At 32.1% G+C, this 18,710-nt stretch overlaps 2 protein-coding genes across 3 annotated transcripts in view; both read right to left on the reverse strand.

Moving 5' to 3' along the window:
* The window catches only part of LOC111704241 (sodium-dependent glucose transporter 1), a 9,462-nt gene extending 1,612 nt beyond the window's left edge, over positions 1–7,850 (reverse strand). The window contains exons 1-7 of one of the 2 annotated variants that reach the window (XM_023476410.1): positions 7,686–7,850; positions 6,045–6,182; positions 5,219–5,331; positions 3,610–3,716; positions 3,137–3,205; positions 786–943; positions 131–392 (exon numbers count right to left, since the gene is read on the reverse strand). In XM_023476410.1, the coding sequence (XP_023332178.1) occupies positions 131–392; positions 786–943; positions 3,137–3,205; positions 3,610–3,716; positions 5,219–5,331; positions 6,045–6,182; positions 7,686–7,809 (971 nt within the window). In that variant the 5' untranslated portion in view covers positions 7,810–7,850. Of the gene's footprint in view, positions 1–130; positions 393–785; positions 944–3,136; positions 3,206–3,609; positions 3,717–5,218; positions 5,334–5,982; positions 6,021–6,044; positions 6,183–7,685 lie in introns of those variants that run through there. The other variant, XM_023476421.1, reaches the window with a different exon arrangement.
* Positions 7,851–13,131: 5,281 nt separating this feature from the next.
* Positions 13,132–18,552, reverse strand: LOC111704177 (myosin light chain kinase, smooth muscle). Its single transcript, XM_023476333.1, has 9 exons — positions 18,476–18,552; positions 18,179–18,245; positions 16,849–16,954; positions 16,206–16,323; positions 16,006–16,063; positions 15,491–15,566; positions 14,392–14,488; positions 14,000–14,113; positions 13,132–13,388 (listed from the first exon to the last, which is right to left on the reverse strand). Exons 2-9 carry the CDS (start codon positions 18,209–18,211, stop codon positions 13,283–13,285), a joined length of 708 nt encoding a protein of 235 aa, XP_023332101.1. The 5' UTR covers positions 18,212–18,245; positions 18,476–18,552; the 3' UTR covers positions 13,132–13,282.
* Between the last annotated feature and the right edge of the window lie 158 nt (positions 18,553–18,710).

Below are 18,710 nucleotides of genomic sequence, written 5' to 3' on the forward strand. Positions count from 1 at the left end.
CTGTATCTACCTGTGAGAATCTATCTGTATCTACCTGTGAGAATCTATCTGTATCTACCTGTGAGAATCTATCTGTATCTACCTGTGAGAATCTATCTGTATCTACCTGTGAGAATCTATCTGTCTCTACCTGTGAGAATCTAACGCTAAAGGTCCACACAAAGCAAAAGTTGTCGTCATGGACTGAAATACTCTGACAACTGCTCCGGATAGAGAGAAGAATAGAACGACAAGGACGAGAAATATCCTCTTCCCGGTCCTAGATAGTTTATCAGAGGATTTGGAGGAGAAATCCGTCCTGCTCTTGGAAGAGTTTGAACCGTAGAATTTAGGCATCTGAAGGTTGGAGTAGGATAGAAGAACAAATCCAAAGCTGATACAAATACACCAACCTGCAGATATTTAATTTCAGTTTATATTCCTTTTTTTCTATCTTTTATAAAATGTTGTAAACAATTTTAGAGATATATTAGTTGTAACAAATGAAATTTTAAAAAATCTTTAGCCACATTACCTTAGGAAAACTAAGACGACATTCATTTCGCACGAATAAAAAAGGGACTGTTTATTTTATTTAAAGAAATGGCATGAATGATTCATATCGGTATCATTAGACGTTTTATCTCAGAAATATTTACGGAGACACAATTTTGTCTGGTGGCAAAGCGGATTTTATTTTCTAGAATTTGTCAAAAAATCAAAAGAAAGTTTCTGATATTTTTTTGCTATCTCCTCAAAGACAAGATTACTGAAATATAAAAACAAATGTTAAATTAATAAATGACCTGCAGATATTAAAAAGGGCCAACAAATGGATTGAATCCCAAGAATTGTTTCTATATGAAGAGAGCTGTTCTCCTGGTTCTCCTGGCCCCCCTGGAGCCCACTGTCAAGCTTGGATAGATTTCCAAAAGATGAATTATCCAAAAGTTTGCTGTTTGATCTAAAAAGTTTAATTGAGATAAGTATTTTCAGTTTGAGATTAGAGAGAGAACTGTGAAAGGAAAATGTTCTTCTCACTAGATTCTTCTCATTATAATTTTTATAATGAACAGTTCAACAGTTCAACAGTTCAACAGTTCAACAGTTCAACAGTTCAACAGTTCAGCAGTTCAACATTTCCACATATCAACAGTTCAACAGTTCAACAGTTCTACAGTTCAACAGTTATACAGTTCAACAGTTCAACAGTTCAACAGTTTAACAGGTCAACAGTCAACAGTCTAACAGTTCAACAGTTCAACAGTTCTACAGTTCAACAGTTATACAATTCAACAGTTCAACAGTTCAACAGTTCAAAAGTTCAACAGTTCAACATTTTAACAGTTTAACAGTTTAACAGGTCAACAGTTCAACAGTTCAACAGTTCAAAAGTTCAACAGTTCAACAGTTTAACAGGTCAACAATTCAACAGTTCAACAGTTCAACAGTTCAAATACAAACAATTTTAAGAATTCAAATGTAGATTACAACGAATTCAAATATGGAATTCAAAGAATAAAAATAATTCAAATATAGAATACATAGAAATCAAATATAGAATACGACGAATTCAAATATGGAATTCGAAGAATACAAAGAATTCAAATATAGAATACAACGAATTCAAATATGTAACTCGAAGAAAACAAAGAATTCAAATATTGAATACAAATAATTCAAGTATTAAATACAAAGAGTTTTAATTTATAGAATATAAAAAATTCAAATTTGGAATACATAGAGTTTGAAAACCATTGAAATTTAGCATACAAAGAGGTAAAATATGAAATACAACCAGTTTAAAAAAGGAATAAAAATAATTCAAATATCGAATACTAAAAATTCAAATATCGAATACTAAAAATTCAAATATCGAATACAAAGAATTGATAAATGGAATCCAAAAATAGAGTTTAGAAATACAAAAAATTAAATATTGAAAACAACTAATTAAACCTTTAAGTAAAAAGTATACTATATAGAATAAAAAAGTAAATATATAATTAACCATAGAAAAAAACGAATAAAATTATGGAATGCAAAGGTTCAGAATTATAGAATACAAAGATTAAGAAATATAGAATAAAAAGATTAAGAAATATAGAATAGAAAGATTAAGAAATATAGAATACAAAGATTAAGAAATATAGAATACAAAGATTAACAAATATAGAATACAAATATTAAGAAATGTAGAATACAAATATTAAGAAATATAGAAATATAGAAAAAAATGGAATACAAAGCATTATATATAAACATATAGTTTATTATTGTAGGATGATATTATGATTCTAGTTCTGTTCCAGGATTATATATATATATAAACATATAGTTTATTATTGTAGGATGATATTATGATTCTAGTTCTGTTCCAGGATTATATATATAAAAATATCTAGTTTATTATTGTAGGATGATATTATGATTCCAGTTCTGTTCCAGGATTATAAATATAAACATATAGTTTATTATTGTAGGATGATATTATGATTCTAGTTCTGTTCCAGGATTATAAATATAAACATATATAGTTTATTATGGTAGGATGATATTATGATTCCAGTTCTGTTCCAGGATTTAATTAGGAAACTATTGGAAAACCTTTGCAATGTGTGCAGTTTAGATAGAAAGTATATCATAATATATTTATATCAAAATTGGGACACATCGGGGTTTTCAGAAGAGGGGGGGGGGGCAGCAAACTGCATGAGTTAAGTTTTTGAAAAAAAATGAAATTTTCTTATCCCTATGTCCATACAACCTAATGGTGTAAACTTTTGATATTTCAAACTTAAAATATTTGATCTAACAGAATTCATAGTGTGAAATATTTAAGGTCTACGACATGGGTTTCCAAAGATATTGAGATTATAAGATAAGAGTTTGTGGCAAAGACGTCATCAATTTTGATAAAAATATTTGCATTTCTGTCTAAAAACATTACTGGAACGATTTTGTGACCTCGTAGCTCTCCTCTAGTTTTGATTTTGTGCACAAGTATGATGAGGTCACATATCAAAATATCAAAACATTTTTAATCTTATTCTTGTTGATAGCTCTACAACAAAAAGAAAGCATACAAATGTTCAATATTCCGTGGATTTTACTTTAGTTTACTGTGGAATATACCGAGGTTTATTTTAATCCCTACCTGCACACCTCTTCACTTGTCTCAGGAAGAAAAGGTTGAACTAGAAAAGTTCCAATAAGAAACCCAATGCTAAAAAGAAGTTAAGTTTTAAACAATGAAAAAACTGCATTACGACTTGAATAAGCCTATCATACTTCTAAAAGATCTCCCTTTCAGACTGTGAAGAAAGATTCTGTCTGTAAATATTCAAAATATTTTTTTGGATTTTGCTTTTCAGATACTTTGAAGATATTTTTAGTATGTTTTAGAAAAAATTTACACAAATTATGGGTTTGAGTTTGGTCTTTGCTTGATCAAAAATGTTGTCGTCTTGGCTTCAAATAGTAAATTTATTTTTATTAAAAAAATGTTTTCATAAAAAAAGGTTTGTGCTTAATTGGTCTTAATTTTGATCGATTTACAATTCTTATTTCTTATTGTTGAACCTGAATTGTTTAATGTGTATTGTGTATATATTAAAACAAAAAATAAACCTGATGAAGAAATGAAGAATGTTTATAAAAGGTCTGCTCGTCTCAGGACCAAGAGTAAATACAAGAAGAATACTGTCTCCAGTCAAAAATATCCCGTAGCATAAAAACTAGAAGATAAAGATAGAATTAACAGATTTTCATTGAACCTGCAAAAAGTGGATTTTGATTTTTTCACAACTGTTGTTGTTTATCCTTAATGCAAAATAAAAATGCAATGGTTGGTTGGATTTAAGATTGTCTTCCAAGTGGACGGACAGATGCTAAGGTCCTCATCCAGAAAATAATTGATTAAACCTCATTTATTTTACAATCATCAATCCTACAGTGTTCGAAGGATCGATCTGTCATTGGTCATTTAAGACAAGTCGAGCAAATTGTTAGGTTTACATGGTTTCCTACCTGAACAGATCCTCTAGGTTTCCTACTTGAACAAATCCTCTAGGTTTACATGATTTCCTACCTGAACAGATCCTCTAGGTTTCCTACTTGAACAAATCCTCTAGGTTTACATGGTTTCCTACCTGAACAGATCCTCTAGGTTTCCTACCTGAACAAATCCTCTAGGTTTTCTACATGAACAAATCCTCTAGGTTTCCTACCAGAACAAATCCTCTAGGTTTCCTACCTGAACAAATCCTCCAGGTTTCCTACTTGAACAGATCCTCCAGGTTTTCTACTTGGACAAATCCTCTAGGTTTCCTACCTGAACAAATCCTCTAGGTTTCCTACCTAAACGTATCCTCCAGGTTTCCTGCTTGAACAGATTCTCCAGGTTTTCTACCTAAACGTATCCTCAAGGTTTCCTACCTAAACGTATCTTCCAGGTTTCCAAATGAACATATCCTCCAGGTTTCCTACCTGAACAGATCCTCCAGGCTTCCTAACTGAACATATCCTCCAGGTTTCCACCTGAACGGATCCTCCAGGTCTCCTAACTGAACATATCCTCGAGGTTTCCTACCTGAAAAAATCCTCCAGGTTCCCTACCTAAGCGTATCCTCAAGGTTTTCTACCTAAACGTATCTTCCAGGTTTCCTAACTGAACATATCCTCCAGGTTTCCTACCTAAACGTATCTTCCAGGTTTCCTAACTGAACATATCCTCCAGGTTTCCACCTGAACAGATCCTCCAGGTTTCCTAACTGAACATATCCTCCAGGTTTCCACCTGAACAGATCCTCCAGGTTTCCTAACTGAACATATCCTCCAGGTTTTCAGCTGAACAGATCCTCCAGGTTTCCTACCTGAACATATTCTCCAGGTTTCCTACCTGAACATATGCTACAGGTTTCCTACCTGAAAAAAATCCTCCAGGTTTCCTACCTAAGTGTATCCTCAAGGTTTCCTACCTGAACAGATTCTCCAGGTTTCCTACTTGAACAAATCCTCCAGGTTTTTCTATTTGAACAAATCCTCCAGGTTTCCTACTTGAACAGATCCTCCATGTTTCCTACCTGAATGAATCCCCCAGGTTTCCTACCTAAGCGTATCCTCAAGGTTTCTTACCTGAAAAAATCCTCCAGGTTTCCTACCTAACAAATCCTCTAGGTTTCCTACTTGAACAAATCCTCCAGGTTTCCTACCTGAACAAATCCTCCAGGTTTCCTACCTGAACAAATCTACAGAAGAGAAGGATTGGAAGATTAGGAGAGAAGGGAAGAGACAGCGTGGATAAACCAGTGAGAAGAAGAGTAAGGAACATTGTCATTAGTTTCAATCGACCTAAATAAGAATTTAATCTGAGGCCCGGATCTTTCGTTACTAAATCACTAATCTGTTCTTCTCTTTCTGCTTGGGTATTCTTCTAATCTTTAAAAACTTTTCAATTAAACCTATTCTACCTGCAGAAGATGACCAATGAGGGGTTTCAAAGCTTAACCAATCAAAAGTCAGAATTTAAAACGGATTAAAGTTGCTCTGGTAAGATTTTATTTTTTAGGAACCATAGAATTTAATCCATTTGTTTGTTGATCAAAATAAAGTATTTTTTTTTGTTTTGATAAGACTTGGGCCGTCTAAGGAGAACATTAAAATATAACTTTTAAAAACTTCCTACGTTTCAAAAATTCCATCGTATTTTATATAAAAATTGATGTTTCAATGTCATAAAAGTACAAAATAAACCGAATTCATGTGTAATTAACTTCCTTGAATCAAAGCTCTCCTCTGTCAGATTTTTTATCAGGTTTCGAATATTTCTGGAACTATGATGTAATTAAGTAAAGTATACACCTAGATACAACCTGTGACAAGATGTTTAGTGAATGTATATGATGTAAGTATACTCCTATATATATATATACTAACCTGATACAAGATGTTTAGTGAATGTATGTATATGATGTAAGTATACTCCTATATATATACTATTCTGTGACAAGATGTTTAGTGAATGTATATGATGTGAGTATACTCCTATATATATATATACTAACCTGTGACAAGATGTTTAGTGAATGTATATGATGTGAGTATACTCCCGACCAGGAACCCAATGAACCCAAGAGTCCAGACCAGGTTGATTGTCCATGTGTCCGTGGATAAGTTGAACGCTAGATACGGTTGCATAGGTCCTGGATATTTATTCTTTTAAGATGAATTGTTTAGAGTTTAGAGCATCGAGCAGGTTAGATAAATATTATTAAATGAAGTGACCGGCTATGTAAGGTAGTTGAACAGAGGACGCAGTGTTGTGGAAAACTTTTTTAGGATTCATTTGAGACATATTTCACTTTTTAAAAGTCTGTAAATCCTGAGTTTGAGCGCAAATTAAACGTTCAAAACTCCTGATTTGGGAGTGGATACGCTTTCAGAATTAGTTTTTTTTTAATTATTAATTAACGACGACATAAAATGTAAACATATTCTACAATAAACTACAGACGTCATGTTTAGGAGCATTTGAGAAAATAAAAATTAATCTTATCATCGAAAATAAGTAATCTTGTTCAATTATTAGTTTCTATTATCTCATTATTCTAGTTTCTCGTTATTCACAAAGATGTTCGCAGATTTTCTATAACTATTATTGAAAAGACGACATTTAAAGAATTTGAAGAAATCTGCGAAAAAATTCAAAGAAAATTAGAAATTCAATATAATAATGAAAACGAAATAATCGATTTTAGCATTAATTTATTGACAGATTTCTTTTGTGAAATATGTTCCTAGCCATCTAATTAGATTACTGTATAATTTTTATTTTATTTTTCGTTGTCGTTATTTAATAATTAAAAAAAAACTAATTCTGAAAGTGTATCCACCCCCAAATCAGGAGTTTTAAACGTCACATTTGCGCTTAAACTCAGGATTTACAGATCTTTAAAAAGTGAAATATGTCTCAAATGAATCCTAAAGAAGTTTTCGACAACACTGCATACTCAGTTCAATTACCTTACATAGCCGGTCACTCCCTTTAATAAACAGATAAATGTTTTGGATTTGATTTTATGAAAGGATTACTTTGTACTTGCCTAAATCATTATTTTTCGAATGGCGCCATGCATAAAACCATAAAACTGAGGAATAGGACGACGACGTTTAAATATCGTGTGTTTGATGTTGTTTGAAAGCACATTGTTAAACCTGTAGCCTAAAAATCAAATTATGAATTTAAGTGGATCGGTGTTCACTGAAAATTGAAGTGTTTCTTGTTTTTTGTACTATTAAAGATCGGAAACTAACAACGTCTGCATTTTCCACAGTTTCATGGTTCTCACAATGATGGTATAATACACCTTTAAATATTTGAAACTTTTACTTTTTAAATTAAGAGAATTTATGTTTGAAATATTAAAGTTTCTATGTTGAATATGATCAGCTTTTTAAATATTTACAGAAAAAAGGATAAAATAATTATTTTCAACAAAATTGCAGGGAAATTAAGGTAACATTCTAAATTTCCCGAAGCAGTTGTTGTACACAATTTTGTCGTCTTTTAAGATGAAAATGCGCAATTTTTTTAACAAAAACTTCACAAAGTGGGAGGACATTTTAATAAATTGTTCCAAAGGACGTTAAGTAACTTAACATCCTGTCATTAATGTTGGTCAAAAGGCATTAACACACCTCAATACCTGTAATAGTTTGTATAACTCCATTTCCTAGTTCTGCTGCCCAGGCTAGACCAAGATAATAAACAATCCATTTATTCTCCAATTCGTTCTCAAGCTTGAGATATGTATTAAACTGAGTGCACATATTCAAATATTATCTAAACTTTTATTTATCAATTATTGAATCTGTACTTACAGTAAACTACATTAAGGATGAATGATATATAAATCTAAAAGAATTTGTTGCGCTTTTTGCATTTTATTATTGATTTGGAAAACTTCTGTAATTCATTTGAAAATTCTAAATAATAATCATCTTTTTTCTTACATTTATTGGATATACGACGGTTAAAAATTAGAATGAAGAATAAAGGGGTCACGACGAAAAGTAGACGAACGCCATTTTTTAGAACTCTTGCATAATCTACCATCATGAATTTATGTAGTTGAAGTGTCCTACATTGCCCGTGGGAATAGAAAAATTATGTTCACAATACTCAGTACAAATCGACCTCCTTCATCGAAACGGAAAATCTGAGAAACATGCCACTTATCCTTTGTACATACCTATCCTTTGTAATCCAGAGGGCAAATGTTACATTTTTAATAAACACACATACATACAGGGTGTCCCGATAAACACGGGAATAAACTGACAACTCTTATATCGCAGAATTATTACGTGAACAAAATTTTAGTATGTATCCCAGTTAACACAGTTAATAATTAAAACTACTAGTCTTGTAGTATCAAATGTTTTGCACCTTCAAAATTGACGGAGATATATTTTATTAAATAAAACCAAAATCGTCCAAATGTTTAATAATATCTCCCTCAATTTTAAAGATATAAAGAAGGCAGACAATATTTTCAAACGCTCATAAAACGAACAACTTTTACTTTTAAATTCTTTTCCATTTATCAACTTTCGGAAATCGAAGACGATTTCAAAGTCTTTTCCTAATTCCCATATTTTTTGGGAAACCCTGTACATAAATCCGTAAATATTATGCCGCTCATTTTTCGACCTATTGTTTATTCTATTATTATGAATAAGATGATGCTCAATTATAAAAAAGAATCCAAAGATTGCTATCTGAACATTGTTACCAGGATTATTAACAGAGATATTTAATATTAACTTAATTAGCTTTTATAGGAATTTCAAGGTATTTTGTAAATATAGAATGTTTAGTAAGCTCTTTTACAGACTCGGAAGATTTTTAGGGTTAACAAGAGTTGTTAGGTTTAGGATATACTAATTGAGAAGATACGGTTCGGATTCAATAGTATTGTGAAATGTTTAAAACTGTTCTTGTTTGGGAAGATTTTAAATGATGAACTATAAACGTAATTTTAAGTTACTCTTTAACATGTCCATTATACAAGGGTACCCATTAAGCTTCGTCCGATCAAATATGAATTAGATTTCAAGGTTTGTGTTTATGGAAACTGTTTATTTTCACTTGTGGTTTCTCTGAAAAAGGGACTCGCGCATTTCTAACTTTACAATCAATGGAGAAATTATTTGAATTTAACACTTTTCTTGCTAGAAAATCTATATTAACTTCCACATTATGGATTTAATTAATGTTTCAAGGATACTGTTTTGAATCGGGCATGCCTCTTTTTAATCGGAGGGATCGGAGGATTATTTAAAGTTATGACGATTGTCTTTTTAAGAAGGTTTGGTATGATTTGAATAATGGAAGGGTTTTAATTGGTTTAGTAGGTTTGTTTTCAATCTGTAGATTGAAAGGGTTGTCAGGATTGTGAAGAATTAATAGGTTTAGTTCGGATTGAGTGAACTGAATACTGAGGGTTAGGGAGATTGAGTAGGTTTAGATCAGCTTGAGTGAACTGACTACTGGGGGTTTGGGAGATTGAGCAGGTTTAGTTCCGGTTGAGTGTACTGACTACCGAGGGTTAGGGAGATTGAGCAGGTTTAGTTCAGGTTGAGTAAACTGACTACTGAGGGTTAGGGAGATTGAGAAGGTTTAGTTCCGGTTGAGTAAACTGACTACCGAGGGTTAGGGAGATTGAGCAGGTTTAGTTCAGGTTGAGTGAACTGACTACTGAGGGTTAGGGAGATTGAACAGGTTTAGATCAGTTTGAGTAAACTGACTACTGAGGGTTAGGGAGATTGAGCAGGTTTAGTTCAGGTTGAGTGAACTGACTACTGAGGGTTAGGGAGATTGAACAGGTTTAGATCAGTTTGAGTAAACTGACTACTGAGGGTTAGGGAGATTGAGCAGGTTTAGATCAGCTTGAATGAACTAACTACTGAGGGTTAGTGAGATTGAGCAGGTTTAGTTCAGGTTGAGTGTACTGACTACGGAGGGTTAGCGAGATTGAGCAGGTTTAGATCAGGTTGAGTGAACTAACTACTGAGGGTTAGGGAGATTGAGCAGGTTTAGATTAGGTTGAAATTAGAAATGTCTTGAGGGTTTAAGGTTTGGTAAAGAAGGAGATACAACGAAGTATCATTGTTCTTGTTTTTAGAAAATGGGATTCCAGAATTGCAAACAGCGGTGATAAGAAAACTATCGGAAAAATGTGAAAAATTAAGATAGAGATAGATGGGGAAAGGAGAAAAGAAAGAAAGCCGGTTTAGATAAAAGATCGGGCAAAGTGATGGAAAGGATAGAAAAAGAGGTCGGGAGGGGGGGGGGGTTGCAGCTCCTTCCTCTCAGACCCCTTGAGGGGAAACCCCATGGGGGGCAGTTGCTCACTCTCAACCCACTTGGTGGGGGGAGTGGGATCTGATTGACATATGTATTTGTGAGGGTCGATTTATCAGGGTAGAATAATTTGATATGAAGTAAAACTAGCAGAGCAAGTATACAAACAAGAATTTAAGAAAATTAAAGGGAATGTTCAGATAATTTTATAATTAAAATGATGCCCAATTAAACAAATTAAACAGAGGATTCTAAATATAATGCAACAAGTAGAAAAAGAACATGGTTACCCTTTAGATAAAGCAAGGATTTCAAAAACACAAATGAGACAAAGACATCAATCACACAGGAATATAACTTTCTGAACCCCTTGAAAAGGGAAAAGATCTAATAATCTTGTATATATGGACCAGAATATTAAAATAGTTAGAAAATGGTGGGACAAGAAAAATAGAAAAAACTCGGACAAAAAAGAAACAGGCAGGACAAGAAAGAGAAAAACTCAGATAAATAACAAACTGGCAGGACAAGAAAGAGAAAAAACTCAGATAAATAAAAAACTGGCAGGACAAGAAAGAGAAAAAAATCAGATAAATTAGAAACTGGCAGGACAAGAAAGAGAAAAAACTCAGATAAATAAGAAACTGGCGGGACAAGAAAGAGAAAAAACTCAGATAAATAAGGAACTGGCAGGAGAAGAGAAAAAAATCAGATAAATTAGAAACTGGCAGGACAAGAAAGAGAAAAAACTCAGATAAATAAGAAACTGGCGGGACAAGAAAAAGAAAAAACTCAGATAAATAAGGAACTGGCAGGACAAGAAAGAGAAAAAAAATCAGATAAATTAGAAACTGGCAGGACAAGAAAGAGAAAATAATGGAGAAAATGAAAAAGTAAATATTTATATGCATATAGCGAGGAAAGGAATAAAGGATTAAAATAATCAAGAAAATGAAAAAATAGATAGTAATATGCATATAGCTATGACAGGAATGAAGGATTAAAATTATTGAGAAAATGAAAAAGTAGATATTTATATGCATAAAGCTATGACAGGAATAAATGATTAAAATAATCAAGAAAATGAAAAAGTAGATATTTATATGCATATAGCTATGACAGGAATAAATGATTAAAATAATCAAGAAAATGAAAAAGTAGATATTTATATGCAAATAGCTAGGAAAGGAATAGAGGATTAAAATAATCGAGAAAATAAAAAAGTAGATATTTACATGCATATAGCTAAGAAAGGAATAGCTAGGATTCAAATGGATTTTTTAGCATTAATTCCAATCCTAATAAATAGATTCACTGTCTCGATGTTCTACATCAAGTGTAAACTCTATGCCCTCTGTCTAAACACTACCCCTAGAGTTAAAATTGTTAATTGAGCTGAACAACTAAATTGTTGCATCACATGCTCTTATCCTAGGAATTTATTCATCTCTCTGAGAATCTGTTTCTCTCCAGTTCTATAATTTACTGTTCAGATTTCACAAGAAAGGTTCAGTAACTCTTTTCAGTTCCTATTTCCTGGGCATCATTTATACTCCAAGATTAATGTGTTCTTTTATCAAAGATGTCAACTTGTTTTTTAAAATTGCTGTAAAATCACAGTTGTTTTTTTATGGGATGTTTTCCGTACTGTCTAAATCCGTTGAGTTGACAACAGTTAAAGATTCTAGAAACATTATAAATAATCCAATTCTATTCAGAATAAAAAGAAGTTTTACTGTTGCGTCTCTCACACAAAACGAAAAATATTAAAATTCAGCATAAAATCAACTTAAAGGGAGTGTTCGCGAAAAATGAAAGGGGGTATAGGCTTACGGCGAAAAATAAGCGCTTTTGATCTTATTTCTATCTTTAGCTTCTATAAGGATAACATTGTTAAAAACGACTCATGCTGAAGAACGTAGCGTCCATACAAATTCAGAAAGTTGCAATATTCAATTCGGATCGTAAAAAATCAATTTAATTCCAAACAAATCATTCAGATATTACAAACAAAAGTCATCGATTATTTCGACGCATTCGTATATAGTTAATATTTCATAATATTTTTGATTTTTTTTTTAAATATTTCTCTGGCGCTGGATTTTCGAACATTCCTGGAAAATATGAAAATTTCGTCTTCATTATCAAAAATCCTCGAAACAGGAATAAAAGTAACTCTCAGATCATAAAAATAGAAAATATTATGAAATATCAACTAAATTTGAATGCGTCAAAAAATTATCGATGGAATTAAATTGATTTCTTTACGATCCGACTTGAATGTTGCAACTTTCTGCATTTGCATGGACGCTACGTTCTTTGGTTTAAGTCGGTTTTAACAATTTGCCCCTTATAGACGTAACAGATAGAAGTAAGATTAGCAGCGATCAAAAGTGATTATTTTTCGCCGTAAGCCTATATATACCCCCTTTCATTTTTCGCGAACACTCCCTTTAAAAAGACTGTAGGCTTAATACCAAGTGACCTATTATTCTTAAAGTGGCATATCCGATTCACACCGGTATTTTATAAACCATCATCTGGAAAACAATGAATGAAAAAAATTATTGAAGTTTTTAATCTGGAAAAGTTTTAATTTTCTTCTTTTCTCTTGGCATAAACCTGCAAGTCACTAATATAGAGAATCCACATCAATTGAAAATAAACAGTTTTTAGCCATTCATCTTTCATAAGATACAGGCTGAAAAGCTAGGTACACTTGTGATTCAGACATGCAATACTTTAAATTAAACTAACGTCTCTAGTTCCTTTAATTTAAAAAATACTTTTTACATCTCTGTTTTATTTTTAAGTTAGAATAAATATATATTTGAGATTAATAACATAAATAAATACATGTTGCGTTTTAAATGTTCAGTTTTCTTTTCAGGATTCAAAAGTTTAAATGGGTTTGAAAGTTCTGTTCTGAACCATGGTTTACTTTTCCGGGTCCTTGAGAGAACTGTGTAACACAGCTTTACTAGCATGTATCCACCGGGTCCGGGCCAGGTAGCTCCTCAGGTTCCTCTTCTCAAACCCAGCACTTAATAGTTCAAAATTTAGAGAACGAGGCTCTTCTATGCACAAAAACTGTTTTCTGAAAGATCATTTACAATTTTTACATCTTCCTTTATACTTAATGTTGTCATGAAGCAACAACGTTGTACCCACGCTAAACTAAATGTCCTGGTTAAAAGCCCGGTCAGTCTTAATTTTAGAACCCATTTTTACGCATTAGACCTATATTTTATCTTATTTCTTATTTTATATCTTATTGTTGGATTCAGTATTTTCAAATATTTAAGAAGAGGTCTCTAATGCTATTTTCAAATATTTAAGAAGAGGTCTCTAATGCTATTTTCAAATATTTAAGAAGAGGTCTCTAATACTATTTTCGACAGATTATAAATGAGAAACAAAGATATAATTAAAAATATTCCGATTCAAACAGAATGCATTTTGTTGGAGCTAGTTTTACGTGTACCGAGTGTACTAGTAGTATGAAATTAAACCTTTTAAGTAAAAAGGGTCTGTTTACACTGCACAAATATTGCGTTTAAGGTTTATTGAACTATTGAAATCATAACTTGAGTCTAAGTGCAGTCTTCTTATTCCTCAGTTTTATGGTTCAAACTTTTCCACGCCCACTGTTACCTGTTTTTCCTGTTCCTGTGAAGGATCCAAGGATGGTTTAAAGCTTGGTTAGCAGATAATCTTTCACTAGGTTCAACATGAAGGAAGGAGGAAATAAAATGCTTGCAGGATTCACTGAAATATATTTAGAATATACAAATAGAGAAGGAAATAATTCATAATTCTAGTTTTGTCAATATCTAAGGTTTGTTTTGATACATTTCTACAAATCTCACAATAGTCGTCAGAATAATGTAGAATAGCAAGCCAATCTCACATAAATATTCGTGTTTTATTATTTTTAAGTTAACATTAATGGTTCTTGACTAACAACTTATGTTTGTAGAAATAAGCCGATGCACAGTTCTCACTGACACTTTAGGGAATTGGAAATTAAAATAGAAAAATTAAACCTGATTGGATCAAATTCTTTTTCTTCAAAAGTGTATCTCACTGAAGTTATATTTTCGAAGGTTTCAGACTTTGAGTCCCCTAGGAACGGAGAAAGTCCTAAAATAAATGATGGATACAAGTATGTCTATGGTAAATTAAGTAGCTGAAAATAAATAGATACTAAAACCAGAGAAAATAAAAACAATAAATAACACAGAGAACAAAACTTTTAAGAAACCAGAGATGGAATTTAAAGAATTTGAGCCGCGGTTTAAATCTGCCAAAACCCGGTTTAAATTCAGCGCCGGCTTAAATCTTGAAACATTTGATACAATTTTAAGTGGAAGCAACCATATTTAAACCACGGCTTAAATTTAATCCGCCGCTCAAATTCTTTAAATTCGGCCACAGAGCTGTGAACTTTAGAATGGTGGATATCAGGATTAATGCTTAATCCTCTCTTTTTGCTAATCTCGTGACTGACATAATCTCGAGATTATGCCAGTTTCGAGATTAATTATTTAGATCAACAATTTTGATTCTAAGAACACCAGATTTGCTCGGTTTCTTGACTGGAAGGGCCTTCACTTAATTTCTAACACATTTATTATTTATATATTCATTGGCTAAAATTAGTTTTAAATGAATCTCAAAGGTAATTACATATTTTTCTTCACCGATTAATTTACAAAATGGCCGACAACAAATTCTTTATTTGTTAGAAATTGCGGAGGTCTCTCATTGGATAAAATTTATTTTCAAGGCTGTCATTGGTCAAAACAATTTACTATATTCCTGCACTCTCATTGTAGAAAACAATGTACGGATCCAAAGAGAGATAAAAAGAGTGGATTAAGGACTAAAATTAAAAGTTTCCATAGTGGATATTCGGATTAAGCAGTCGGGATTAAAGGTTATCCATTCTAAAGTTCCTAGCTAAGGAGAACCTGAAAAAAGAAAAACCTTAAAATCGTGAAAAAAAGGAATACCGTATCAAAGAACCTACAAACTCTCAAGTAATATTTTGAAAGCCAAGACAATAACCTGATGAGAAACCTAAAAATCTTGAAGAACCTATACAGAAAATAATGATGAAAGAATCATTTGCTTGTACTCAACCTGTCAATAGAATATAGGCTACTACACCTAGAGACCACATATCACTGGCTGTACTGATAGATTCGTATTTGACAACCTAGAAGAAATACTGAAAACACGTTTCATTGTAGAAAGAATAGGAAGACGACAGTTAGTTAGTTAGATTTTAATTAGTCCAATAGACCTGGAACACAGCAATTAAATGTCGTCTTCCTACTCGACAGTTTTTTGTGTCTCACTGTAATAGAATCGTTTTATTTTGGGCCTTCTTTCAATTGCTTCTGTTTGTTATATTTCAACCTAACTTGTTTTCTATATTTATTAACATCTATTTTTTTGTTAACTTTCTCTGATTACAATCTAAGATTTTTTGACACCCTTTAAAAGGTGTAAGTTTTTCTAAGGTAACATAGGTTCTTTCATGTTTTTCTGCAGTAGAAATGAGTAAATTTCACTTCTATAGAGAAACCACAATTGAAAATAATTAATTTTTAAAATTAAAAACATTTATATATAATTCATGTGATCAAACTTACCTCCGGTGATACAAAGTCTGCAGTTCCTTCCATAACCCTGATATCCGAACCATCTAACCTGGAAATATTTGAATAAACAAACCGATCTCATTGAATAAATTGTTTCGTTATTGAATATAAATCCCAGAGTATGTTTTATATATACTCTTTAAAGAATTCTTTGTTTACAAATATAACCTAAGAGCTATTTTATTTCTTACCTTCTCGCCAAACCGAAATCAATAATCTTGAGATTAAAGGTTTCATTGTCTGTGCAAACAATATTCTCAGGTTTCAGGTCAAGATGAACAATTCTTCTAGCGTGGAGATACTCCAAACCTAAATTTAACAGGATTATATCTTGCAAACATGGTTAGATCTTATGTAAACCTGCATTAGACATGGTTAGATCTTATATAAACCTGTATTAGACATGGTTAGATCTTATATAAACCTGTATTAGACATGGTTAGATTTTATATAAATCTTTATTAGACATGGTTAGATCTTATATAAACCTGTATTAGGCATGGTTAGATTTTATATAAACCTATATTAGACATGGTTAGATCTTATATAAACCTATATTAGACATGTTTAGATCTTATATAAACCTGTGTTAGACATGGTTAGATCTTATATAAACCTGTATTAGACATGGTTAGATCTTATATAAACCTTTATCATACAAGGTAAGATCTTATATAAACCTTTATCATACAAGGTAAGATATTATGTAAACCTGTATTAGACATGGTTAGATTGAACCTGTATTAGACATGGTTAGATCTTATATAAACCTGCATTTGACAAGGTTAAGTCGATCTTATATAAACCTATATTAAATTTAAACATTTTTTAAACCTGTAAGAATATGGAAGATAAAGCCTGCAATGTGGAATTCCGTTAAATCCTCAGAAGCTTCTAATATTCTCATAAATAGTTCTGGTCCTTTTAGATACTCCAAGATCTACGATCAGAAAATCAAGATTTGTTTCAAGTTACATCGTTTTGTTTTTTCTTTATTGGAATTTCCTTCTTTAGCTCCAATGTATAGATCAATATAGTTTGAATAAGACCTTTGCAAAACATGAAAGGCATTACTTATAGATAACTAAAAAACAGAATTTTAGACGAAGATTTTAATATACAGGGTTACCCTCAAAAGTTGAAACTGCAGAGACGACTGTAGGGAATTTATTTAGACTTTGTTTATACATTACAGTTTCCTACACTCTGAAGCTCATTCTGGGCCCTAGTAAATTTGAATTCGAACAGGACCTGCCCAGTTTGTACCGGCCTGCCAGATAACAGCGTGTACTGACCCGACCATATTCTGTACAGTACGTCGCCCTAACCGGACTAACATACGACAGAGGTCAATTTTCTTGGCATAGTCCCGTCGGAGGGCTAAGTATGACAACTCCCATTGCGCGTTCAGACTTTTTACACTACCCGACCTAATCCTAGGGCTATTTGACCTACCCTACTGGCTTAGTCCACTGTGAGCTGTAGACATGTTTCTTCCTATGCCAAATCATTAAATATGCCATTAAAATTCTAAAATTAAGGCAGAAACCCATGTAATAAATAGTCCCATTCTGTGTGGGCAACCCTGTATCTGTAAAACTATAAGTATAAGATAAAACTGCCAAAAGCAATAAACTAAAGCTGCAACTGTGTGTACAGAACGAGACTGAGAGTAAGTTTTTAGCAGTGGAATAATAATATTGTGATTTTTAAAAATCTGATTTTTACGCCATATTTGTTGCAACAAACAGCAAAATTGGAGAACAATAAAACAAAATCTTTCATCTTTCTGTGGAATACAATGAATTCAAACGACAAACAAACTTTACGATGCATCTTCCGTTCATTGAGTTTTTGGAGTTATATTTTTAATACACAAAACATGACGGTTGATGAATAGTTTTAAATGTCTTCTTTCATAATTTATACAGTTCTTTGATGCCAAACAAAATAATAAAAAACATCACATGGCTGTCATAATACAGAAAAATTGATTTACAAGTAAAATATATTTGAGTAAAAGATTTTTTTTATCAAATTAAACTGTAACATGTCTTTAATATCTTATATAGTTTATGGAAGAAGACATTCGATACTATTTACCAACTCTCATGTATCGTGGGACACCCTGCACTTGTAGATAGTACTGTACTGTTTACTGAACCTGGATAATTGTATCTGAATCTTGATAAACCATTTCTAGCTTCAACAGAACAGGATGGTTCAGATCACTTTTCAAATAGATAATCTTTTAAATATACTTTTTAGGATATTAAAGAAGCTGCGGCTAGGAGATAGTTCATTTTTTATTCGTTTTGAGGTTTTTATAGACTTTTAAAAGGGTCTACAAACATCTAAGAAGTTTTGTAAATTTCAAACTTGTTTGTTTAGAATAATCGTACTAAAAGCGAACTTTGACAGAAAATAGTTTTAAAATGTTGAAATTTCTTTAAAAGCATACCAAGTTATGTTCCACTCCGGGACACGGAAAAATCTGGTTCATTTCAAGTACTGCCACAACTTTTAAACATCTAGAGAAAATTTGTTCAATAAACACGAAGAATATAGATAGAAAACGAAACAGTACACGAAATGAATCATCCCTTTCTAGTTCTATAACTACCTTTCCCTTGATAATGAATGCCGATTTCTAAAATGTAAAAATGATGGTGGTTGCCTCATCTTCATTTTTTTGT

Source organism: Eurytemora carolleeae, unplaced genomic scaffold (genome assembly GCF_000591075.1).
Source record: "Eurytemora carolleeae unplaced genomic scaffold, Eaff_2.0 scaffold73, whole genome shotgun sequence".
Taxonomy (NCBI): Eukaryota; Metazoa; Arthropoda; class Copepoda; order Calanoida; family Temoridae; genus Eurytemora; species Eurytemora carolleeae.

Bases quoted from the DNA above. Each gene is read 5' to 3' on its own strand.
- LOC111704177 (XM_023476333.1), bottom strand. From the start codon at position 18,211: ATGGTTTATCAAGATTCAGATACAATTATCCAG. The intron at 16,064-16,205 runs GTAAGAAATAAA...AAATATTTCCAG, and splicing joins GATTTCGGTTTGGCGAGAAG to GTTAGATGGTTCGGATATCA. The intron at 15,567-16,005 runs GTAAGTTTGATC...TATTTCTTCTAG, and splicing joins CAGACTTTGTATCACCGGAG to GTTGTCAAATACGAATCTAT.